Raw genomic sequence first — 21,868 nt, 5'->3', positions numbered from 1 at the left:
AAACATTCACAATTTTAATTTCTCTCTGGCAATTTGTAGTAAGTGTTATTTCTTTGGATCAGGATAATCTCTGACTGTGCTTGCCTGGTGTCTTGTGGTGGGGGTCATCAAATACAATAGGTCACCAGATGCTTTCAGTAGGGGAAGCCTTTTGAAATTCTATCAATAAACAATAGAAAGAGAATAGAGGAAATGTGTTATGCTTAGGTGAGGCAATGAAATCCTATATTTCCTAGTGATTTTACATTATCTTGTGTAATACAAGTCTATGTAAACTAGGGATCTTAAAAGTACGCTATCAAATTAAGTAACATTTGCCACATGTTTCTCAGAGGATTCACTGAAATTTTTCATCTTACAGACAGACTAAGGTTAAGCAGCTTCCTAATTATCCCAGAAGGCATCAACAACAGGACAATGGATTAAATATTCCAGTCTTTTTTTGTGGATATTTCCCAGTGAACAGTCATGGGAATCCTTTCATTTCTTGAAATGTTAAATAGAATTAAAGCACACTAATTGTCCATATGTCTTATGGCCAGCAGTATAAATGAGCAGGAGACATGATTTCCCTCTTCTACAGTTCGAGCAATCAGTCATTTCTCTGCGTTTCTTATCACTTACCCATGTGCTCATTTTACACAAGTGCAGACTGTGGAGGATCAAACCTGAGCAGCAACAAATGAAGGCTAGCAACATAGTTCTTTAAAAGAGATGTACAATGTCTCGTCTTGCTCTCACCACAGCCTCCCTTACCCACACACCTTCATACTGATTCTGACACGCATAGTCCAGCTGAGACAACCTGACCCATTAAATCCAGATATTCCTTTTTCAGTTGAAACTTGTCTAGACTGAAGTTGGAAAGCACATCTGCAGTTTATGCAGAGATAAAGTAACTATGGCTAGTTTTGGTGTGGCTAATTTGTATGGCAGTAGCAACAGTAGGACTGGCTTCCAGTGCAGCCTGGAAGCCAGACGGCCACTTCAGGCAGCTAAAGCACAGACAAGACTTATTTATGTTATCTTGATCATAAATAACAAATAAATTAAAGCTAGGACTGTATCTACAACTTTTAGAGTCATTCTGTGGAATGCACTGCAGGCTCATCATGAGATCAGCCCCTTTTATGGGCAAACTGATTGTGGAATTGACTGGAATAGAGGCTGAATAACTGCATGGAAAAAAAGGAAGTAACTGAAAAAACATGAAACTCAATGCCTGAAAAGGACCACACTAATTTCAAGAACGTTTGGTACCTCAGACCCCAAATTAAATGCTAGTGCAATTTAGTGTCTAGAAAGGTACTATTCCACAGGAAAATTATGAACCCACATGAAATAAACATTCCTTGACATAAGTTTCTTTTCTTAATTGTGGGTAATATGATACCACTAGTACCTTTAAAGGAAGAGTGATTATCTGTTTGCTGTGCACTCCAGTACTGTCCATTAAAAATATTTTACTGGAGAGAAGGTAAATTGCAATGTTTGAATATCAAGCTGATGGACATCTTGAATATTGAACTGTGGAAAAAAATTTCCTTCAGCTGTGAGGTAAAAGGTCTTTAACCTATAAGTATATAAATAAATCTCTGTAGACTCTAATCCTACCAGGTGACATGAGACATTAATATTTACTAAGACAAAAGGAGACTGTGGGCAGTTGGGCCCTAAATTTTTGCTGGTTTTATAATGGGAATGAAGAGAATAGAGTATGCTATTTTTGTTCCTTGGAAGTGCTGTTTTACATTCTCTTAATAAGACCATTCTTAGTGTTGTAAACTTTATTCAATGTTGCAACTTGTTCTCAAGCAAGTTTGCTTTGCACTGTTTGTGTGTTCTCCAGCAGAGCTCGTAAGATCAGATTTAATCAGTAGAAGTTCATATTGCCAATGACTTCTCATTTTGTTTTTGTTTCCTTTCTCCATATGAAATTGCCTGAGGGTACTTACAGCTCTGTTCTCTAACAATATCTTTTTTTTTTATTATTATTTTTTATTTTCACAGAGTAACATTAAAGCAATCTATTATATAAAAGAACTGGTAAACTTTATTCCCAAAAAGAAACTAACACTACACCCCCCTTGCTCTGGCTTAAGCCAGGCCCAAGTTTCACAGGCATTTGTTTAAAGCAACATTTGTCAGTCCATATTCCCTGTCCACAGCCCAGGTATTTTTTCTAGCCACCATTCCCTCTCCGGTTCCTCTCAGAATGTTTGTACAGCCTGGTATATGGGAAGAAAATGTGTTTTCAGACAATCCAGGGATGTGTCTCTTGATTGGCTGATCATTACTCCAGTTAGATACACCATTCTGGTAGGAAATGTACCAGCACAAGTGAGATAGGGAGGAGGGAGGGACGCTACCCAGATGGTACTTATCACCAACAGGGGTGTCTAGTAAACCTCACCCCAGAAACAACATAACTGTCTGAAACAGGCAAACATGAAAGAACATGCCAATGCGGTATCCAGGTCCTTGTTTATGTGATGAGTCTGGATAAAATGCAAGAGACAAAACACAAGCTTCTTTTTCAAAGCACACAACAGATCACATCCCTAGCACTTTAAAAAGAAAACAAACAAACAAAAAGTAGGAACAATGAAAATAAAAGAAAGGCCTAAATACCTTTTCAGATCTAGTTCTGTTGATTTGAAAGCTCTGATAAACTTCACAGCACTCCTGTGAAGTGTTATATTGATAGAACTGCATACAATATTTTAGGCAAAATTTGGGGGATTTGGTAAAAGTTCAGATTTTGAAGGACAAACATTTCACTGAGAGACATTTAAAAATAAACTCCAGTAGTTCTTAAAAATCTAACATTTTTATTTTGGTTTTACTAAGAGAAATGTTTTCAGTACAAAATATTTTTTAAAAAAATTGTAAGTTCTTATTTAAAGTGATCTTTTCAACATTTACTTCAATATTATAGGGTATATTTAAAGCTTCAAAACCTAAGTGAAACATCTAAAGAAGCCTTTTAAAATCTTTTTGATCTACATTTTTAGTTCTATAACTTATTGAAACTCTGACCTAACTGGTTCATTATCTTAAAAGAGTATCAAAGCTGTTGTTATTGTTACCATATGGATTTTACAAATGAAAAGTCAAGATATATGGAGAGTAGAGGCAAAATGATCAAAGTGTCCAATATGGTGTAACCAAGTTGAAACTGAATGACTTGCTTTTCCATAGTGAACAGTTTTTTCAGAATGCAAGTTCAATCAATTTCAACAGCAGATGTGAGTGCTCAACATTTCTACAAATCAAGATCTAGGAATCTTAAACTAGTATCAGAAAATGAGGAATGTACTCAGTTAACCCCTTGGAGAAACTGTGATTTAAAATCCTTGACCAAGATCACACACAAACTTAGTGGGAGAAACATAGAGAAAGTTGTTCTCTGAAAGACAGTTGTCATCCTCTATGGGACCATCTTTTCTTTCGAAACTTTGTCTCATTCAACTTCTAGATGAAGTCACTTCTCATACAGAAGCCTGATTTATCCCCTGAAGCACTATTAATGACGCAGGTGTCCTCTGAGAGGAAAAATATATTACAGTTGTGTGGCTAAATTTTGCTCTGGCACTTCTTCAGTTCTGAACACTTGGTTTTACAACTTTGGTAGAATATACTGAATAAAGCAAACAACAGAAAATGTTGGTTCCATAATGTGAAAATTTATCTTCCCACATGGTCATCATCAGTACAGAAGTCCTGTGATTTGAGAATATTATTTAGCTTCCACATCCATCCTGTAAAGTTCATATGGCCTTGTTAGTATGGTTCCTGAGTATCTCCCAGTAGAAGAACGATGCATGTTTTATTCTCTCATATGTCTTTCCATAGACATAGAATTACATATGAGACACAGGCTTTGGTTTATGGGATCTTCTTCTCTGTTAGGACTTTTGTACAGACTATTAGAAGCAAGGTAAATCCAGTTTATCCTGCTTTCAGAGAAAATGAGAACACTGAGCGTTGTGGTGATCCTTAGATTCAAGAATTCTTGATATGAAACCACCCTGATTTCTCATGTAAAACATTTAAGTAATCAGCATGCTGATTATGGAGGGTTAGTTGGTTACTGAAGTTAAGAAAACAAAGCCTGACCTTATGATTAAACAGTACAAACACACGGAATGTGCAGAAAATGAACTGACAACAAAGATAAGCTTAGTAGTCCAGAAAGGAGTCTATAAGAACAGTTGAGGCAAGAAATAAAAAAAGATTGGATGAAAGTCCTCTGAATATTTAGATGCTTAATCTTGCATTGAAATGGATGCACCATAATTTTATTTATTTATTTATTTACATTACAGAGAATTCTCTATTTGCAACACTTGCCTGGAAAAAGCTCTTTGTCATCATACAAGAACAGAAGACTCCCACTCCTTCTGGGTCATGGATATTACTTCTCCAGACTGGCTGGATTCAGTAAAGAAGTTGGAGAAATCCTGAAATCATATGATATGAGAAAACTAAGAGACTTGTTTGCATACCTCACTCTCCTAAAAGCTCTGTTTCCACATGAACCAGTTTCTGAAGCTTGATGGTGTGTGCTGTGGGATCATATTTCTTCAGCCTGCTTCTGGGACCAAAGTACATCAATCATGTCACATTCAGGTCATATATGAAACTCTGTCTTCAAAGCTGGTGTTACAGAAAGATGCTATTTTACCTAAGCTCTCCTATGTACAACATTCACATTTTAAAATTATCAAAATTCCCAAATGTACCTCAAAATTTTTCCAAAAGTTCTACTGATTACTTTGCCATTATATATTTATTTTTGCTGGCAGCTGTTTTCTGCTTGGTTTAATGATTCAAAGAGAATCCCAAAATACTAAAATTATCTGCTTCCAAAGCCTTGTTATCATGGACAGCTAGTTTACTACTTTGAGCAGCAGATCATCATTCATTCTTATTGTATGACATGTAAATCTAACCAGTAAAATGAAAAACATCCAAAATTTCCCACTGTGCCTCTGGAAGCAAACTACCCTTTCCAAACTACAGGCATTGTGATGTCCAAGAATGCAAAGAAATTCCATCTAGACCAAATCAGTTCAAACAAACAAACAAAAAGACAATTTGGCATATTATATAAAGAAAGGAAAGGCCTGGAAGCATTTTACATCAGTAGGGTCTAAAAAGTCTTCAGAACTGCTGAAAAGAGTTAGAAAAGTTGACTGAGTAAAAGACTGCCTAAGCACATCAAAATCCTAGTAGGTGCTGGAAAATAAACTGACATAGGTGGCCTGAAGTTGCAAAATATTGTGGAATGGATGCAGATAAACCCTGCTTGAAAACTGAGAAGCTGTTTGGCATGTCAATGTAGACATAGTTTCTGTGATTAGCACATACAGGGGTGTTGTTCGAGGGATGGTTTTACACAGAGGGGTATTACACTAACTAATGAGACTAACTTTGAGATTATTTTGTCTGAGCAGCAGTCTAGCACTGCTACCTTCATTGCTATCTCACAGAGCAACCCAAATGTTCTCATGACCTAACTTGCTCTAGCTCTTTACCTCCATAATAACAAAAACAACCCAGTTTGGCTATTCAATTTAAGAACATTTTTGTATACATTTCTCTCAACAGTGTGCTAATATTTAGCTGAGCCAATGCCACATAGTATTTCTGCAGACCAGATTAAAAAAAAAGAAGTGAACATAATAAGCTATCATGCCAACATAACAACATTCCTTCCTGCTTGACATCCAGCATGCTTCTAAATTATGTCTACAGTGTTGGGTTAAGAAGACACTGACCTCTGTGTCATAGTGTCTTCATCATTCTTGGCATTCTTCTGATTTTGTTGTACTAAAGAGCAATGTGGATATTTTTTTTTTCCCAGAGAATGGGTTTATCAGTGCAGAATGTTGTGTTCACCACAGCATGTTAGCTACTTTGTTCTTCTGAAAGAAGAGAACACAGAGATGCTCTGTAAGGTGGACATTGACACCTAATTTTAAATCTCTCAAAAATTCTTTCTGGTCAAAATTGTTCACATTTTCATTATATAGCAAGGCATTTTGTCCTGTTTACAGTAAAATGAGTTGCAGAGAGAGGAAAATATGAAAGCCAGGCAACAAGGTCAAAAAGAGATAGAAAAATGTTCATTGAGACATTATGCAACACAAGAAGCCCAAAGCTGTGTGTTATTTTTCTGAAAGAATTCCAATACTGAAATAAATATCATTTCTATATGTATGACTGATATAAAAATCAAAGAACAGCTGAATTCAGGAAGAAACTTGCATGCCTACTGAACAATGTTGTGTGTCAAAAACACTTGATCCTAAGCTAACCACAGCCAAAATGATTCAGATGTAGTTATGCAGGTCGAGGAGGTGACCAAGATATTTTCACTGAGATCAGCACTGGCAGGAGGGAAAACACTTGATGAGGAAAACCAGAAGCTTTAGGAACTTACCATAACACTTCTCTAGAAGAAAATGACAAGTGACCCTGCATGACACCACCTCATGCCAGAAAACTGAAGGGTGGGTTCCTGTTTATACCCTGAACCTTTGGTAGCCTGGATAGTGAAACCATCTTGTAATTGCTCCAACTGAAACAAGCAAGATTTCACCTATTTTCTGGGCAAGAACCAAATGGAGGTGCAGAGTCACGTAAGCAGATGAAGAGAGAAGTAGATATGACATTTCCCTGTCTGCCAATAGATATTAGGTACATAGGAAATGAATGCAACTTCTTTTCAGCAGCCTCACAAACCTGCTGTGAAGAGGGGTGCTTGTGTATCACAACATACCAGAAAAGACATGGGGCCAGAAAAGTGTGGGGCCATCATAGTGACAAAACCAGAGGAAATCATGAAAACTACTTAAAGATTGAGGTATTTAAAATCTCTCATATGCTGACATACTTCACCTCTTTTTTTTTTTTTTTCAATAGAGACAAAGGGACAGCTAGTAAATTTCAAATAATTTCAATTCAACTTGCATTAAAAAATAAATTTCTTCATTAGTACTCCATTTTATATCATCTGTTGATTAGAATCAACAGTTAGAGTAGTCCACTCAATAATTTTTCAATAATTTCTTTTTATTTTAGATTTTCATCAGTAGAAAACAATATCAAAGTTCTGGCTGAAAGCAGCCACTCATAGTTTCACCCTGCAATCACCATATAGAAGTTGCAGTCTCAGCATTTGAACAATCACAGCACTTTAAAATTCTTCCTGTCCTGCAGGACAAATTCTGTTGCACAGTGTTATTTTCTTATAAAACAAGAAAATCAGTGAAACATTTCTTCCTTTAAGCATAGATGAATTTTAGGATAAAAAGTGTGAGCTTACAGAATCAAATTTTTATTTAACCAAACTCATACCTTCTTCCCATTAATATAAATTAACACTGTACATAGTTAGAATACATAAAGCTGTATGAACCAGTGGTCTGTGTCATTAAGGCAGTTGGGATAAAAATATTGCAAAGAAAGAGACCTGGTGTGTGGACTTACAGTTTAAATGGCATGTGCAAGTGGCTTTGTCTCTGAGGTGGAGTTGGGATGGGCTATTGTAACTGTCAAAATAAAATGCTGAAGCTAAAAGGAATTATTGGTCTGAGCAGGGGGAATTTTGGGACAAATGCTCAGGTATGTTTGCATGGCCACAATATGCCAGTGAGCTGAAATTTAAGGCTTACTACTCTAAGAACCCACACGGAAAATGCTCTTGAAACTAAAATGATAACTGGGAGCTTGAGCACAGCGTAATTACAGTTGCTGATGAAGTATACCAGCACTCAGACCTCGAGACTTAAATCAGCTTTCTTGGGAATGGCCCAGACCTTTTACCCAGCAGACTCACATATGGAAACAATTTGGGAAGCTGATCCTTCCTTCCTCTCAGCTGTTACCTAGTAACTAACTGCGCGAGCGCTTCCAGTCCATTTCACAGCAGAATCACACAGGTTAACATAAACGGCTCTGCCAGGCAGCCAGAAAGCCTGGGCAAATCGATGCCATCTGCCTGTTACCAAGGCATTTGGTGGGTGCTGAAGAAGGGCGATGCATCTAGAAAGTGTTGAACTCCAGGAAATTTCAGGAAGAAGTATTTGATCCTTATCATCAAGAGCAAATTTCAGTTGGTGACATCAGTGTTGTCTAGCTCAAGGCAGTTACTAATTACTACTTGGAGCAAGCTGTCACTATCCATCAGCTGTGGGGATGTAGGAGCAGTTTAGATCTTCTGATCAGTGATCCTCTTCATCAGGAGTGATGGCTTATTTATGGAGAAAAGCTGCGATTGCTGACCAGGTGCTTCACACTATGGCTACGTCTGACGATAAGCAATCACTATGAAGCACAAGATTATTACTGAGGCAGTAAATGCACAGGTATTTACAGCAATGAATTTACCATATAGCAGTACCTAATTACAATCAGGAAGTACAACTGCCACATCCATATTCCTCTCCAAACTTTGTCCTCCTCTCTTTCACCCCCTTCCTACGCCTTGTTCCAGAACCCTTTACCTTTCCCTCTCTCAGTTGGCTGTCTTATCCATCCTTTCCAGGCATCATCCTGCCCATACTTGCACTGCCATCTCTCTAAGTCCTGCCCGGCATGCAAGGGGACAGGATCCTATGCAAGCTGCTGCCAACACTTAGCCCAAAGGAGTCGGCTGGTTAACTGGGGGCAGAGAGCCTCCACTGGAGTACCTCACAGGCTGCTGGGGGAGGTGAGGATGCCAGAGACACTGAGTGGGTGCAGTATTTCAACCAGGGCTCACGTGTCATGGCTTACATGGCACGGATATTCAAACAGCATCCTGGAAAAGCACCATGTAGTTACAGCTGCCAGACCCAGTGCTATGGTAGTAATTACTAAGCTGGTGGCCAAAAGGAGTTCAGAAGTCCAGAGATGCCAACCAACTTGAACATACTTGTCTGTGATGATGCACTTCTCTATTCTGTTGTACTTATGCTGAGGCAATATTTACTATTTGATCCTAACCTTCATTCATTTACAAGCTGAAGATAATACTTTTTGAGTGAATTCTGGTTTATAATTAAGACTTTTCTATCTATAGACCTGACACTTCTAGGAAATGTCCAGAAGAATTAAAACTTTGTTCACAAAGCTGGTAAAAAATTCAGAATTGAAATAATAATTTACACAAAATCCTGTTAAAAAGTTACTGGAGTGCTCATGACCATTATTTTCTCAATTTATTATTGCTGTGTTGTCATTTCCAGCTGTCTGTACCTTAAAGAAATGAAAAAGTTTTGTCTTCCAAAACCCTAAAGATAATTGCCTTGGTCACAGTGATGAATTCTTTCCATGCCGTCCTCATGTGCTTCTCAGAGCTGTTTTGCCAATTGACAGGGTTAACACAAAGGGCACAGACACCAAGCTAAAGAAATAGGCTTATTTTACTTTAGGTTAAAGCAGCAGAAAGAATAAGCAAGGTAATGCACCTAGTCATTACTACTTAAAGCTAGCTATAGTGATTAAGAAAGATACATCACCAATTGCCCTCATACTTTACCATCATCCAGCTCCGTGCATCAGCTGGGGAGCCCCATCACAGCGAAGGATCGGAGAGCCTTTCCCAGCAATTGGGAAGTCCTACGCAGGGCGTCCGCTCGTAGGTGGGGTCTGCGTCTGTGTTGTGAGAGGGTCCGGCTTTTATACAGCTTAACAAACAAATCTTTACAAAATGCACAGGAGATATCTGGTAGATTGACATGCCTCGCTCAGGCATGTCCGGATCTGGGCAGGATCCGGGCACATCTGAGGAGTTTCTGGTTTTCTTTACATTCGGGATTTATAGTTACTTCCTGTTGTTTACTTACAGTTTTCAGGGATTGTTCCCAGGGTTGCATTTCATGCTAAGATGCTGTTTGCTGGTCGGGGAATTCAATCAGAAGTCAACTTTGGTTTGAGGCCTATTGTTTGGGCCTTTTTTGTTTCAGTTGGTCCATTGACTTATGAGTGAAGATCACGACCCTTTTGGAAGAGCCCAATATGTTCACTCTATCCGTTTGATACAATACCATACATAACAATTATATAAAGTAATAATAATAATGATAACTAACAATATTACAAGAGGAGGTATTTAAAAATTTAACACTTGGGTTGCAGAGGGTGAATATCCATTAAAGATGTCCCACTAGTAGTGTGCAGTCTCCTTCTCCATCTGGCTAGCTAACGACATTAGTTGATTCTTTGTGATTACAGTCTGTATCACAGAGTCTGACAGAGTTTTATTTCGTCGTTCTAGGTGTCGTCTCAAATGTTCTGATTATTCCATGATGGTTTTCAGTGGAGTCAGAGATAAGCTGATTCCATTAAGTCCTAAGCTTTGGGGATGCCAGTACATGTTTAACTGTTCTTCATGTGTTGAATAAAAAGTATACATCTGTCCATGCCAGATGAGATAGAATACATTTCTGAGGCATCCCAAAAATGAAGTGGTTAGATTATACATTTCTATAAGATTTTTATCATTTGTTACTATACAAACATGCTTAGCACTGATTTCTACAAGCATATAAAAACTTTTGGGCAAGATTGTCCATTTACACAAATTCACTGAATGTTCCAATAAACAGAGTACTGAAAGTAAGATTGTCTATGATACAGGAAGAATTGGCTTTGCATTGGAAATCATCCTGTTGTCTTGTCTTGGTTGCATTTTTCCATTGCCACCTAAGCAGTGTCTCTCGTGGACCTTCCAATGGCCATTCTGGGGTAAAAGCCTTTACCAAATGGACTATGATGATACACAGGCAAATCCATCTTAGCAGGATCTAAAGATAGAACCTTAAGACATCTAGTTATTCTCGCAGATAACATTTAGTTGCAGGAACATATTCTCATTTTTCCTGTCCAGGTTTCATGATTAAAACAGTATTGTATTTTCCTGTGGCTATTACTTCAGCTAGTTCAGGAGGTCCACTTGAAATTTGGACCCATATTTATCTCCGTTATTGAAATTAGTTGGTCCAAACCCTTTATCTTCACGAACAGTGGTGACTTGAGGTGGATCCCCTTATTTCACAATTGCTTTCAAAACTGGCAATGTCAATAATTGTGCTATTCTGTCATGGGTATGAATAATCAAATCTTGTTCAACATTGTTTAACAGAATTACTTTAATTTCTCCTTGATAATATACATCAATCACTCCTCCCATGACATGAATACTTTTCAAGGCTAGGCTTGAATGAGCAGTTATCAAACCAAAGTGTCCTGGAGGAATTTGAATTCCTGTTCCAGTATTGATAACTCTCATCTGTTTTTGGTTCATCCTGATCAATTCTAATGCATAGAGATCTAGCCCTGCAGCCTCTGGAGTGGCCCGGTAAGGGGCCATCGCACCCGGAACAATTTCCCAGTAAGTTAAAGTCTCACTTACTGTCAGAGGTTTTATTTGCAAACTGGGTGTATTCATGATCATCAAAGGGGTTTCCATTTCCCCAGTGGGCCTATTGTTAAGGATATGTAGCACATCTGTGAGATGAGTTTTCCACTCGGATAGGTTCCCATCTCCTAGCCTCTTCAACTGCTCTTTCAACAACCCATTCATTCGTTCAATCAATCCTGCAGCTTGTGGATAGTACAGTATATGAAAAACCCACTGAATATTTTGCTGCTCAGCATACTGTTGGACAAATTTGTTTTGAAAATGAGACCCATTGTCAGTTTGAATCTGCAATGGAATTCCATAGTACAAAATTATTATGCCTATAGTACAGATAGTACTATGATGAGTAGCTTTCTTACCAGGATGGGCAATCAAATATCCAGAATATGTATGTACAGTGGTGTAGACATATTTACACCCTAGGTCCTGGAGTAAAGGTCCAATACAATCCATTTGCTAAATTTGTCCTGGCAATTTTCCTCTCCCCAGTTGCCCTTTCACAATATTAGGCACCAGGCATTTGTGAGTATGTTGGCACAGGGGGCACTGGGCAATTATAGTTTTGATCATATCAAGTGACATTGTTATGCCATGCTCTTGGTCCCACCTGTAAGTGGCTTTCTCTCAAAGGTGCCCACACTTTTGGTGTGCCCATTTTGCCAAGCCTTCATGATCCTTCTTCTGAGAGAATTCTAATCCAGCTTGGGAAATCTTTGCCCACTTGTCTACAACAGAGTTATAAAGTCGTTCTAAAGTGTCCATGTTACTATGAACATCAACATGAAGCACAGTCACCTTAGTCCTCTGTATTATTTCCCAAATATCCTTCCACAATTCCTTTCCCCAGACTTCTTTGGAGTATATTTTCCAATCTTTGGCTATCCATGTTGGCAGCCAAGTAGCTAACCCATTAGCTACTGACCAGGAGTCAGTATGTAAATGACATTCTCCTAGATTTTCTTGTTTCAAGGCCGTATAAGCAGCATATAATTAATCATATTGGCTGCTTTTCCCTTCTCCCATAGTTTCTAAAAATTTTTCTAGCTGGGGATAGTAAGCTACTGCTTTCCAAAACCTCTTCCCTCCTATATACTTAGCTGATCCATCAGTCAACCAAGCATGTTCCTTTTCAAAGGGTGTCAATTGGTCTAAAGCTTTTCCCCATCGTACTGGGGATTCCCGTTCAACTGTGAAATGGGGGTTCATTACTTGATCACCTGTGGGGGCAGTAGCTACTTTCTCGTGGAGAGTACCTTGGCCCTATCCTGAATATACCATTTCCACTTTATGATACTCGATTCTTGAGCATGCCCAATTCGATGGGTTTTAGGAGAGCTTTTAACCCATTGCATGATAGGAATTTCAGGATGAAGGGACACTTCATGTCCTATTGTAAGCTGTTCTGTTTCTACCAATGCACAATAACATGCTAATAGTTGTCTCTCAAAAGGTGTATAATTGTTTCCTGCCTCTGGCAGCTTTCATCCCGAAAAACCTAAAGGAACCTTTTTCTTTCCCTGTTCTTGCCATAGGCTCCAATTGACATGTAATCCATTTACTGACACATTTAACTCCACTTCTCCCTCTTGCACTGGCCAGAAATCTAGGGCCTTTTGAATAGCTTCCTTTGCTGACTCAAAAGCAGCTTGCTGTTCATTCCCCCATTCAAACTTGTATTTTTTCCTTGTCACTTTATACAAAGGAGTCAGAATCTGTCCTAAATGGAGAATATGCTGCCGCCGAAAGCCAAACAATCCAATAATTCTCTGTGCCTCATTTTTATTTTGTGGTACTGCAAAATCAAAAATTTTCTGTAGAGCTTTGAGTAATTTTTCCTGATGTCCACAATGCCATTGAATTCCTAAAAATTTTACTGTTTGGGATGGTTCTTGAATCTTGTTAGGGTTAATTTCCCAATCTTCCTGTCTCATATGATCCACCACCTGTTCAAGTATTTGTTGCACTTCCATCTCATCGTTTCCCTGAATTAGGATATCATCAATATAATGCACTATTTGCATATGAGGAGGCAGTTTTATCTTATCCAGATGCTCAGCCACTGTCCGCTGGCAAATGGTTGGACTATGCAGCCATCCCTGAGGCAATCTGGTAAAGGTATACTGTCGTCCCTGCCAGGTGAAGGCAAATTGGTCCCAATGCTCCTCTGCAACTGGGATAGTGAAAAAGGTGGTAGCTAAATCTATTACAGTATACCAAGTCCCTGGATGCTTTTGAACCTTTTCTATTAAAATAATAGTATCTGGTACAGCTGCTGTAAGCAGTGGGGTGTGCTTATTTAATTCCCTAAAATCTACTGTCCTTCTACGTGACCCATCACTTTTCTTGACAGGCCATACCAGACTGTTCCAAGCTGTGGTAACTGGTTTCAATACTCCTGTATCTAATAAATCCTTAATTGTCTGTGATATCTCCTCATGTCCTCCTAGAATTCTATACTGTTTCATAGTCATTAATTTAGTAGCAGCAGGAATCTGTACAGGAGGCATTTTCACTTTTCCTACTAAAATTGTTCTAACACTGATATGACTTTTCACCCCAAACTGGTATTGACTGTCTGGGAGATTCAAAGTTAGTCCCCTCAAAATGTCTATTCCTATTATGTATTCAGGAATGGGGACAATCATGACTGAATACAGTCATTTTGGGAGGTTTCCTATTTTCATTTCTATTTGAGTTTGCACAGCTTCAATTTATTTCTCTCCCAGACCTGTAATAATTACAGGTTGTCTTTTAAATTTCTTTGGATTCCCATATATCAAGGAGGCCTCCACTCCTGTGTCAATTAAGGCTTTTACTTTTTGTGAGGACCAATTTTTCCAAAATATTTGGACCTCCACATGGGGCCATCGGTTCTTCCATGCCCATTGCACTGGAGCTTGGCCGTAATTTCATTCCTGTTTACTACGCTGGACTATTTCCCTAGTCTCCTTCCATGGGTATAAATCAGAATACAGCTCCCAGTCTTCCCTTTCCCCCGGAACAACTGATCCGCCTGCGGAGGGCCCACCGTCTGCAGATGGGAAGTCCCTCTGGGGCTCAGGAGGAGGTGCCGTAGGCTGAGTTACCCCTGGATTCTTAGTTTCAGAACTCTGCACTCTCCTGCTAGGCTTATTCATCCCTCTTTGTTTGTATATTCGCCACAGCTTGTTAGGTGGAACACCATCAATCTTTCCATGAGATATGCCATCCTTCAATAAAGCTGTAAACATTTCCTTGTGAGAAACTCTGTTCTCACTTCTTTTAGAGCTGTCCCAAGTATCTCAGTTTCCTGCACTTCCTCAGGGGCTCCATTCTCCAAGATCACCTAGCTGCTGTATTTTTTCAATTATCTCATCAATGGGATTTCCGGTCTCATTAAATAAGAGAGTCATTATTACGTTTTTATATGCTGGTGGGGCAGTTTTAATCAATTGATTCCTATGAGTGACAGACAAGGTGGCTTGCATCATTCTGTCAGGGTCTCCTATAAAGATTGCCAATTTCATCCCTTCCTCCTTCATCCGCTGTATACAATCTCTCAAAGTATACCAGGGACATTCCCCACCTGGCCAATCATTCTCCGTGGGGTATTTATTATTACATCCGCAGACAGCCAAGGTTAACAAGTTTGTACCCTGAGGACTATTTCAGAATGCATCTTGCACAAAGGAGTCAGAACTCAAAACTAAAAACTTCCTAGAGTCCCCTGGATCTAGGGTTACCCCTGATTCTCCCTGATCGTGCAAACGCACCATCCAAGAGAGTAGGGGTTCCACCAGTCTCTGCTTAAATCTTTCAATTATATCATTTATTTCATGCTGAGTATAATCCTCTATCACATCCTTTCTTACTTGTTGCCCATTAGTATCCAATTCTGTTTTCCATCTCCACATTGGTTTTACATCCACAAATTCATCTGAGGAACCAGCCTCATCAGAACCCATAGAATCCCAAATATCTCCACCCCATCTGTCAGGATCCCACTGTACCCCTGCTTCTGCAATCACAGAATGCACTTTCCTATAGTTTACTTATCCCCTTCTTTTCTTATATATATACTGTGCAACCCTTACTGCAGCTCTTTCAGCTACAGTCTGAGAAGTATCCAACTTATCGGCAAGCAACTTATTTTGACACTAACATTACAATTTGATTCTGCAAATCACACATCTGTCGCTCCATGTGGGAGTGCTCTAACAACAGTTTTTCTTTCTGTTGGTGCTGTTTCTGATATGCTGTTAACAAAACCCATCCCCGTCTTCCTGAACACACAATTTCTTTCCCTTTTTCAATAGATTATATTTGGAGGCATTTTAATACATCCAGTGGTTCAGCTTCTTTTACCTGACTTTCCCACTGTTCACATAGTCCTCTGACCTTAGTCCACTCAAGAGCCAGTAAACTATAGGGAAGGTCTACCCATCCAGGAATTTCAGACAGCAATGATTCATTACCTTTGACATGCCTCACTCAGGCGTGTCCGGATCATCTGAGGAGTTTCTGGTTTTCTTTACATTTGGGATTTATAGTTACTTCCTGTTGTTTACTTACAGTTTTCAGGGATTGTTCCCAGGGTTGCATTTCATGCTGATAAGATGCTGGTTGCTGGTTGGGGAAATCACTCAGAAGTCAACTTTGGCTTAAGGCCTATTGTTTGGGCCTTTTTTGTTTCAAGAGCTTCTTTGGTTGGACTTGAGCTCTCTAAAACTGAACAAAAAAATTGGGTTTTTGACACTATTGGACAAATTTCATGGTGAACAGCCTTCAGACAGATACAAAGACAATGTTGCTGTTCCCTCTGAAGCTGTTTGAATTTTTGTCATTGATTTAATTTAGTGCAGAGCAAACCCCTTATCTTCGATTTGTCTGAGAGGTGTCACAAATAATTATGATACTTAATAAATAATTGTCTAATTATATGTATATCATCTAATTGAATTATGCCCTGTTTCTAGAAGTTGCCCTCATGCCTCTCAGAAGCTTTCTCTTTTTGGCCCTTACTGCCTTTACTTCTTACTTCTCACTCCAGAATTCAAAGGTCTCTTTTTCTGTATACAATTTTTTTCCTTATTGACATATTTTGAATTAACTTGTTTATTCAATTCAGTGCTGGCAATAAACAGTACTTCTCTGTTTCTCTTTTTCTTCTCTGTCTGAACATGGTTACAATGATCCAAATGGAGACAGAGAGAATTTAATGTGATTCCATCACAGTTTTCTTAGCCAGGAGGTAACACAAACAAGGCTTCCCCTTTTGATTTTGACTCTCTACATATGTAGAATATAACATCTGTGTAATGGTTTTACACATGAGCAATAAAAGTGAGTGATCCCATAGTAAAGCATATCTTCCTTTCTAAGTATTTGTATTGAAACAATATGAAAGAATGGATGGGCTAATTGTGGCTCAAGCTGTAGTGAAGAAATAAATGAACGACTGAGCAAAAGTTATGCACTGCATTTCACACAGGGCTCGAGTTATAACAGGAGAGGGTCAATCACATATCACCAGGGAGCAAGATCACTGACATATTCCAAACTGCTGCAGTGAAGAGGTGTCAAACATTTTCTTGCTCATTAGCTAGTGAAACCCAGATTCTACAGGGTACAAGAGGACGTGAACCCACCCATCAGCATATAGCTCACTGCTGAGGCTCGGACCCCAGGGCCCTTGGATTCTTCTGATCATCCAAGGTCTTCAATGTCAGCTACCCAAATTCAGCTGCATGACCTGGGCATGAGCTTTTTGGTGTTATGGATATTACATGATAAGGAAAAGAGCGACCTTGGTCTTCTTTATTGAGACTGTTTTCATTTGTATGAATGAATAACCACAAGACCAAAGCTGTGGCAGGGAGGAGGGGAACACAATACACGACACACGACAGCAAGATTGACTGTAAAGCTTATTGATGGAGAAATGAAAGAAGAAACAAGTCCCTTCTTCCTTCAGTCTTCAGATAGTGAGGCAAGTGAAGTATCTCCATTATAAGAAGCTGAGAGAAATATGCCTCAGAAGAAGAAATGTCTTAAGGTACCTGTCTAGGATGTGGGGACGGTTACCAGAATTTTTTGCATTTTAGATTATGACATTACTAGACATCCTGTGGTATGCTTTTGAAGTAAGATCCTGCCAAAGTCTTTCTTACATTTCAGACATAGTTTGGTTAAAAATGGATGAAAAAATATTAATCTTTTATATGTTTTTTTTTTCAATTAAAAAAAAAATTTCAGTAAAACAGCCCTGAGCAGCTTTGTTATGAATAGATCAGACTAGACAGTGCCGCTGTCAGTATCCTCAACTCTCTGTCTTGTGTTCAGATTATACCACAAGTTAAATAGGATATATGACCCTGTACTTTCTAGAATTCCTGAAATGTATATGGCATCTCTATCAAAAGAATATGAATTTTTTGCAGATTGTGATTTTTTTTTTTTAACACAATTTTTAGTCAGCTAAAATATTCAGATTCCAGCTTAAACTGGACCCCAGGAACTCTTTCTACATGATAGCATTATCAAATGCCTTTCCTTTCAAATATGTTTCCAAAATAAATTTCTACTCTTCTAAAATTCTTATTTGCCATCCTTTTTCATTTTGCACATGGTCATCTGCTACTTTCAAAAAGTGTACAGTGAATCACAGTTTTTTATCTGAAAACATTCTGAAGCTAAGAACCCCAACCCCTGTAGAATATAAAATGTTATGCTTAGAATGCAGTCATTTAAAAAAAAAATTCAGAGGACAAAATCCTTTACTGTGAATTTTTATATTTAAAGTAGAAATATCTGATTCTTAAGTCCCATTTTCATAACTTTTACAATAATGTCTAACAGTACAGATACACTTGTATTGTTTCAGTTGCTTGTGTTGTGAGAGGCTGTCCTCTTTGCACTCATTTAAAATTCGTACAAATTGGCTTACACTGAGCTCTGACAGCACTGTTTTAAGCAAATGTAGAGACACTGAAAATTATTCCAATACATAGCTTTCTGGGGAAAATGGATTCTCTGAATGAAAAGAATTCCAGTTGCAAAGAACAGTAACCTAATTCAATAAGATTTTTAAAATGAAGTATTAAATTTTTTTAAAGTTACTTCTTTATGAATCAGTTTCTTTAAAGAATCTTCTTTAAAATTCCATTTGCAGTGCTGTTTTTTAAAGTCTCTGGGTGGCAGAAGATTTAACAAAGCTTAAAGAAGGGTATTTTTTTACTGTTTCTCATAAAACCTATGGAGGACAATCCCGGTCTCATTACAGACAAGCAGGAAATAGAATATGAGCTTTGAAGAACCCTCTATTTCCTTTCCCTTTCCCTTTCCCTTTCCCTTTCCCTTTCCCTTTTCCTTTCCCTTTGCCTCTCCCTTTCCCTTTCCCTTTCCTTTTCCCTTTCCACATGCTTATTTCCATTTTCCCTTCCTCTTTTCCCCTACTCTGTTTTACCCCCTCTCCTTCCCACTTCCTCCTTCTCCCTTTTGCCCAACCCTTTCATTTTTTTCTCTTCCTTTAACCCTTTCCCCTAATCTTTTTTTGCTTCTTTGCCTTCCTTCTACCTCCTGCTCTTGAGAAGTTTTGACCAAGTCTAGACATCACTGTTACCATCTAAGGAGAACTGAAAACATATTTTCTAATCCAATTATCCCTAATCTTTGGAAGATGTTTGAATTTGATCCAAACCTATACAAAGACAGTCCTATACAACATCACAGACACTTTGCCTTGGCAGTGGCTCAAGATATGCATTCTTCTTACAGCGGGTGGTCAAATAATTTCCAGCAATTACTGTACAACATATATTTAGCTCCCAACTTTCTAGCTAGTGAGTGGTTTCTGAATGTCTATTTGCTGTGTAGTCTGAACAAAAGGATTAAAAGTATGGGGCATTTGCACACAGTTCAATTTTCACTTGTTCTTTATTAGTGCCACTGGGTATATCCCTTGTTAGAAGTATTTTTCTCTTCCCTGGACAAACAATGTACTTTTTATGCATAATAAATAGCAAATAGCAGACCTTGTACACATGTGAATGGAGAAATAGTTACAAGCAACAGCCATTCTCCAAATATCTGTGAGAACAAAGCATTCATTCACATATCAAGCAAAGATAATAATGAACTTTTGATGCTTTCTGGAGTTCAACTCAAGAAAGCAAAGTGGATTCATGCTAGGAGTAAAACAGCTCCGTGGAGACTGGCTTGTCAGTCTTGTCAAACAGCGAGTTGATGATTACTCAGCTGCCTGTAAGCCTTTTCTGCTCATCACAGTCCAGGCTAATAAAAAAAAAAAGGTAACTTGAACAGTTTCTGCAGTATCCTTCTGACCCCTGTACTGAAGTCATGAAGGGTCACATTGACAACTGCTGGACAGATTTCTTGTATGCAGAGATTTTTCCAAAAATTAGTTTTCCGGGCACCTGTATGGGGTGAAGTGGCATACAGAGTCTGTGAGGGTGGAATTTTATCTTTAAACTCACTAATTTTGCAAAGTGCCTTCAGATTTCCACAGCTTGAAAATATCCTTAAGCAGTAATAATTGGTAGGCTCTTATCCTTATTTCAGATGAATCTCTTTTCACAACTATTCACATGATTCTGCTTAAAGTAATGAATTAAAAAGGAATAAAGTATTAGCAATTAAAATCACGTGCACCATCAAGCTTCTAGTAAAGCAACTTGGAGAAGTAAATTAGACAACCTCTACCTTAATTTGATAATAGCTACATAAACCAAGGGGCTTTTTTTCTGCTTAAAACTCAAAATCAGAATGATAAAAAGAGGAAGTGTAGACACCTGCATTACATTTTCTAAAAGATCCCTAAATAGGAGTGATATTTTTTTTTCAAAATCTAACGCTGCACCAACTTCTACTTTGACATTTTCAGAAGAGCATGTTACATTACACACTTGGAAATATGGCAACTTATCTCAATGTATAAATGATGAAGAGCAGGCAAGGAGTGCCTTGCTTTCCCAGCTCCCTGAGAGTCCCAATTGTTAGGCTACTTCCACTGACTTCAGATGACTATAGTTAGCAAGTACTGGCAATTCTAATTGATTTTTCTGACCTCCCAGCTTTCTGATTTTGCAATCTCCCTTTGGCAACAACTGGAGATGCCTGACATTTGGTCTCCCAAGCTACATCCCCTTCTAGCAGTGAGCCTCATCACCCTTTATCCCTCCCAAACCCTAAGACTGAATCACCATTTCATCACTGGGTGAGACAGAACCAAACTCTCCAAATGACACTCTGATCCATCAGTTTTCTTGTCACATCTGTTTCTCTGTATATCCCTACCCTCTTTCCCTCACAGTTTCACAGCTACCAAGTAGAAAGGCAATATTTCCCATTTCTCTCTCCCAGCTCAGCTCCAATTGCAGGGCCAATTACCTCTGTACAATCGTTATTTCAGCTTTCCACTGGTTACCTGGTCCAGTAATTTCTTGAGACACATTAGCGATTCCTTTCGAGTTCAGACTGCACTCAGTATATTGTGTTTTCTTACACTGAACTCAGTTGTTCTGTACAGGAACTCATAAGCTTGAGATGCTCAAAAATACAGCCAATGCCTGAGTAGTTGTCCCCTGATCTGGGTGAGAGCCCTGAGTGCAGAGTTATACTGGAATTCCTATTAGCTGAATTATCGAGTCTGAATTTGGATGTCCTCTACAGATTACTTAGTGCCTACTTAAACACTGATGCAGTAAATGACATTCAGTCCAGGAACATGAAGCCTTGAATATTGAAATAACAATACATCCATGTTGTTATAGAGTTGGAAAAGTGAGTCTTTCTGAAAAACTGGAGAAAGAGCCAGCACAAAATTATATAAGTAGAATTTCATCGGGGAAAGATGAAAACTATTTTATGGAACATATTTGCTCTCCTGTCTGTCAAAGCAGATTTTTCTCTTACTCTATGGCCAAATTTTCACAACATGCTGAGCTCCTAGCAGCCTCTTGTGGGACACTTGTCAGTAGATTTTCAAACAATTAACAACCTATTAAATAGAGAGCTCTGATATAGTCCCATTCCTCTTTCCCTCTGTGTACACCTAAATATGCATTCTGTTATTTAAGTACTGTTTCAAAAAAAGACTGGTATGAAGGTGGCTGAAAAAATTCTGTCTTCTCTCAACTCTTCCGGGTCAAGATGTGCAGAGATCATATAATTCTGCTTCCCCTCTTCTACACAGCCACTGAAGACTCTTCCAGATTTCATGGTTTCTCTCACTTAAAATCTTCTTCAGACAACATGACAAATAGAGTGGTCTGTCTCCTTCAGCAAATAAATGAGAATATACTTCCTTGAGAAGAACTGAAAAATAGAGTGTAGCCACTCAAGGTAGCTGTGTCCCCTTCACAGTACCCCCCTTTCATGCTCAATAATTGCCATTTTTTTTTTTTATATTTCTGATTTCAAATGGTCTTTGAATTAGAAGCAAAACCTCTGTAGCAG

At 38.5% G+C, this 21,868-nt stretch overlaps 1 protein-coding gene across 1 annotated transcript; it reads right to left on the bottom strand.

Annotated features, from left to right (window-relative positions):
* Positions 1 to 11,038: 11,038 nt before the first annotated feature.
* On the bottom strand, positions 11,039 to 14,326 carry LOC116958909. Its single transcript, XM_032981851.2, is given in 4 exon segments — positions 11,039 to 11,698; positions 12,074 to 12,663; positions 12,666 to 14,027; positions 14,230 to 14,326. Coding segments are annotated over 4 exon segments (2,709 nt in total).
* Positions 14,327 to 21,868: the final 7,542 nt, after the last annotated feature.

Source organism: Tyto alba, unplaced genomic scaffold (assembly GCF_018691265.1).
Source record: "Tyto alba isolate M040663 unplaced genomic scaffold, T.alba_DEE_v4.0 Super-Scaffold_13, whole genome shotgun sequence".
In the NCBI taxonomy this organism is placed as follows: Eukaryota; Metazoa; Chordata; class Aves; order Strigiformes; family Tytonidae; genus Tyto; species Tyto alba.
Note: the sequence above shows the minus strand (reverse complement) of the source record. Positions and strands in the feature narration are given on the sequence as shown.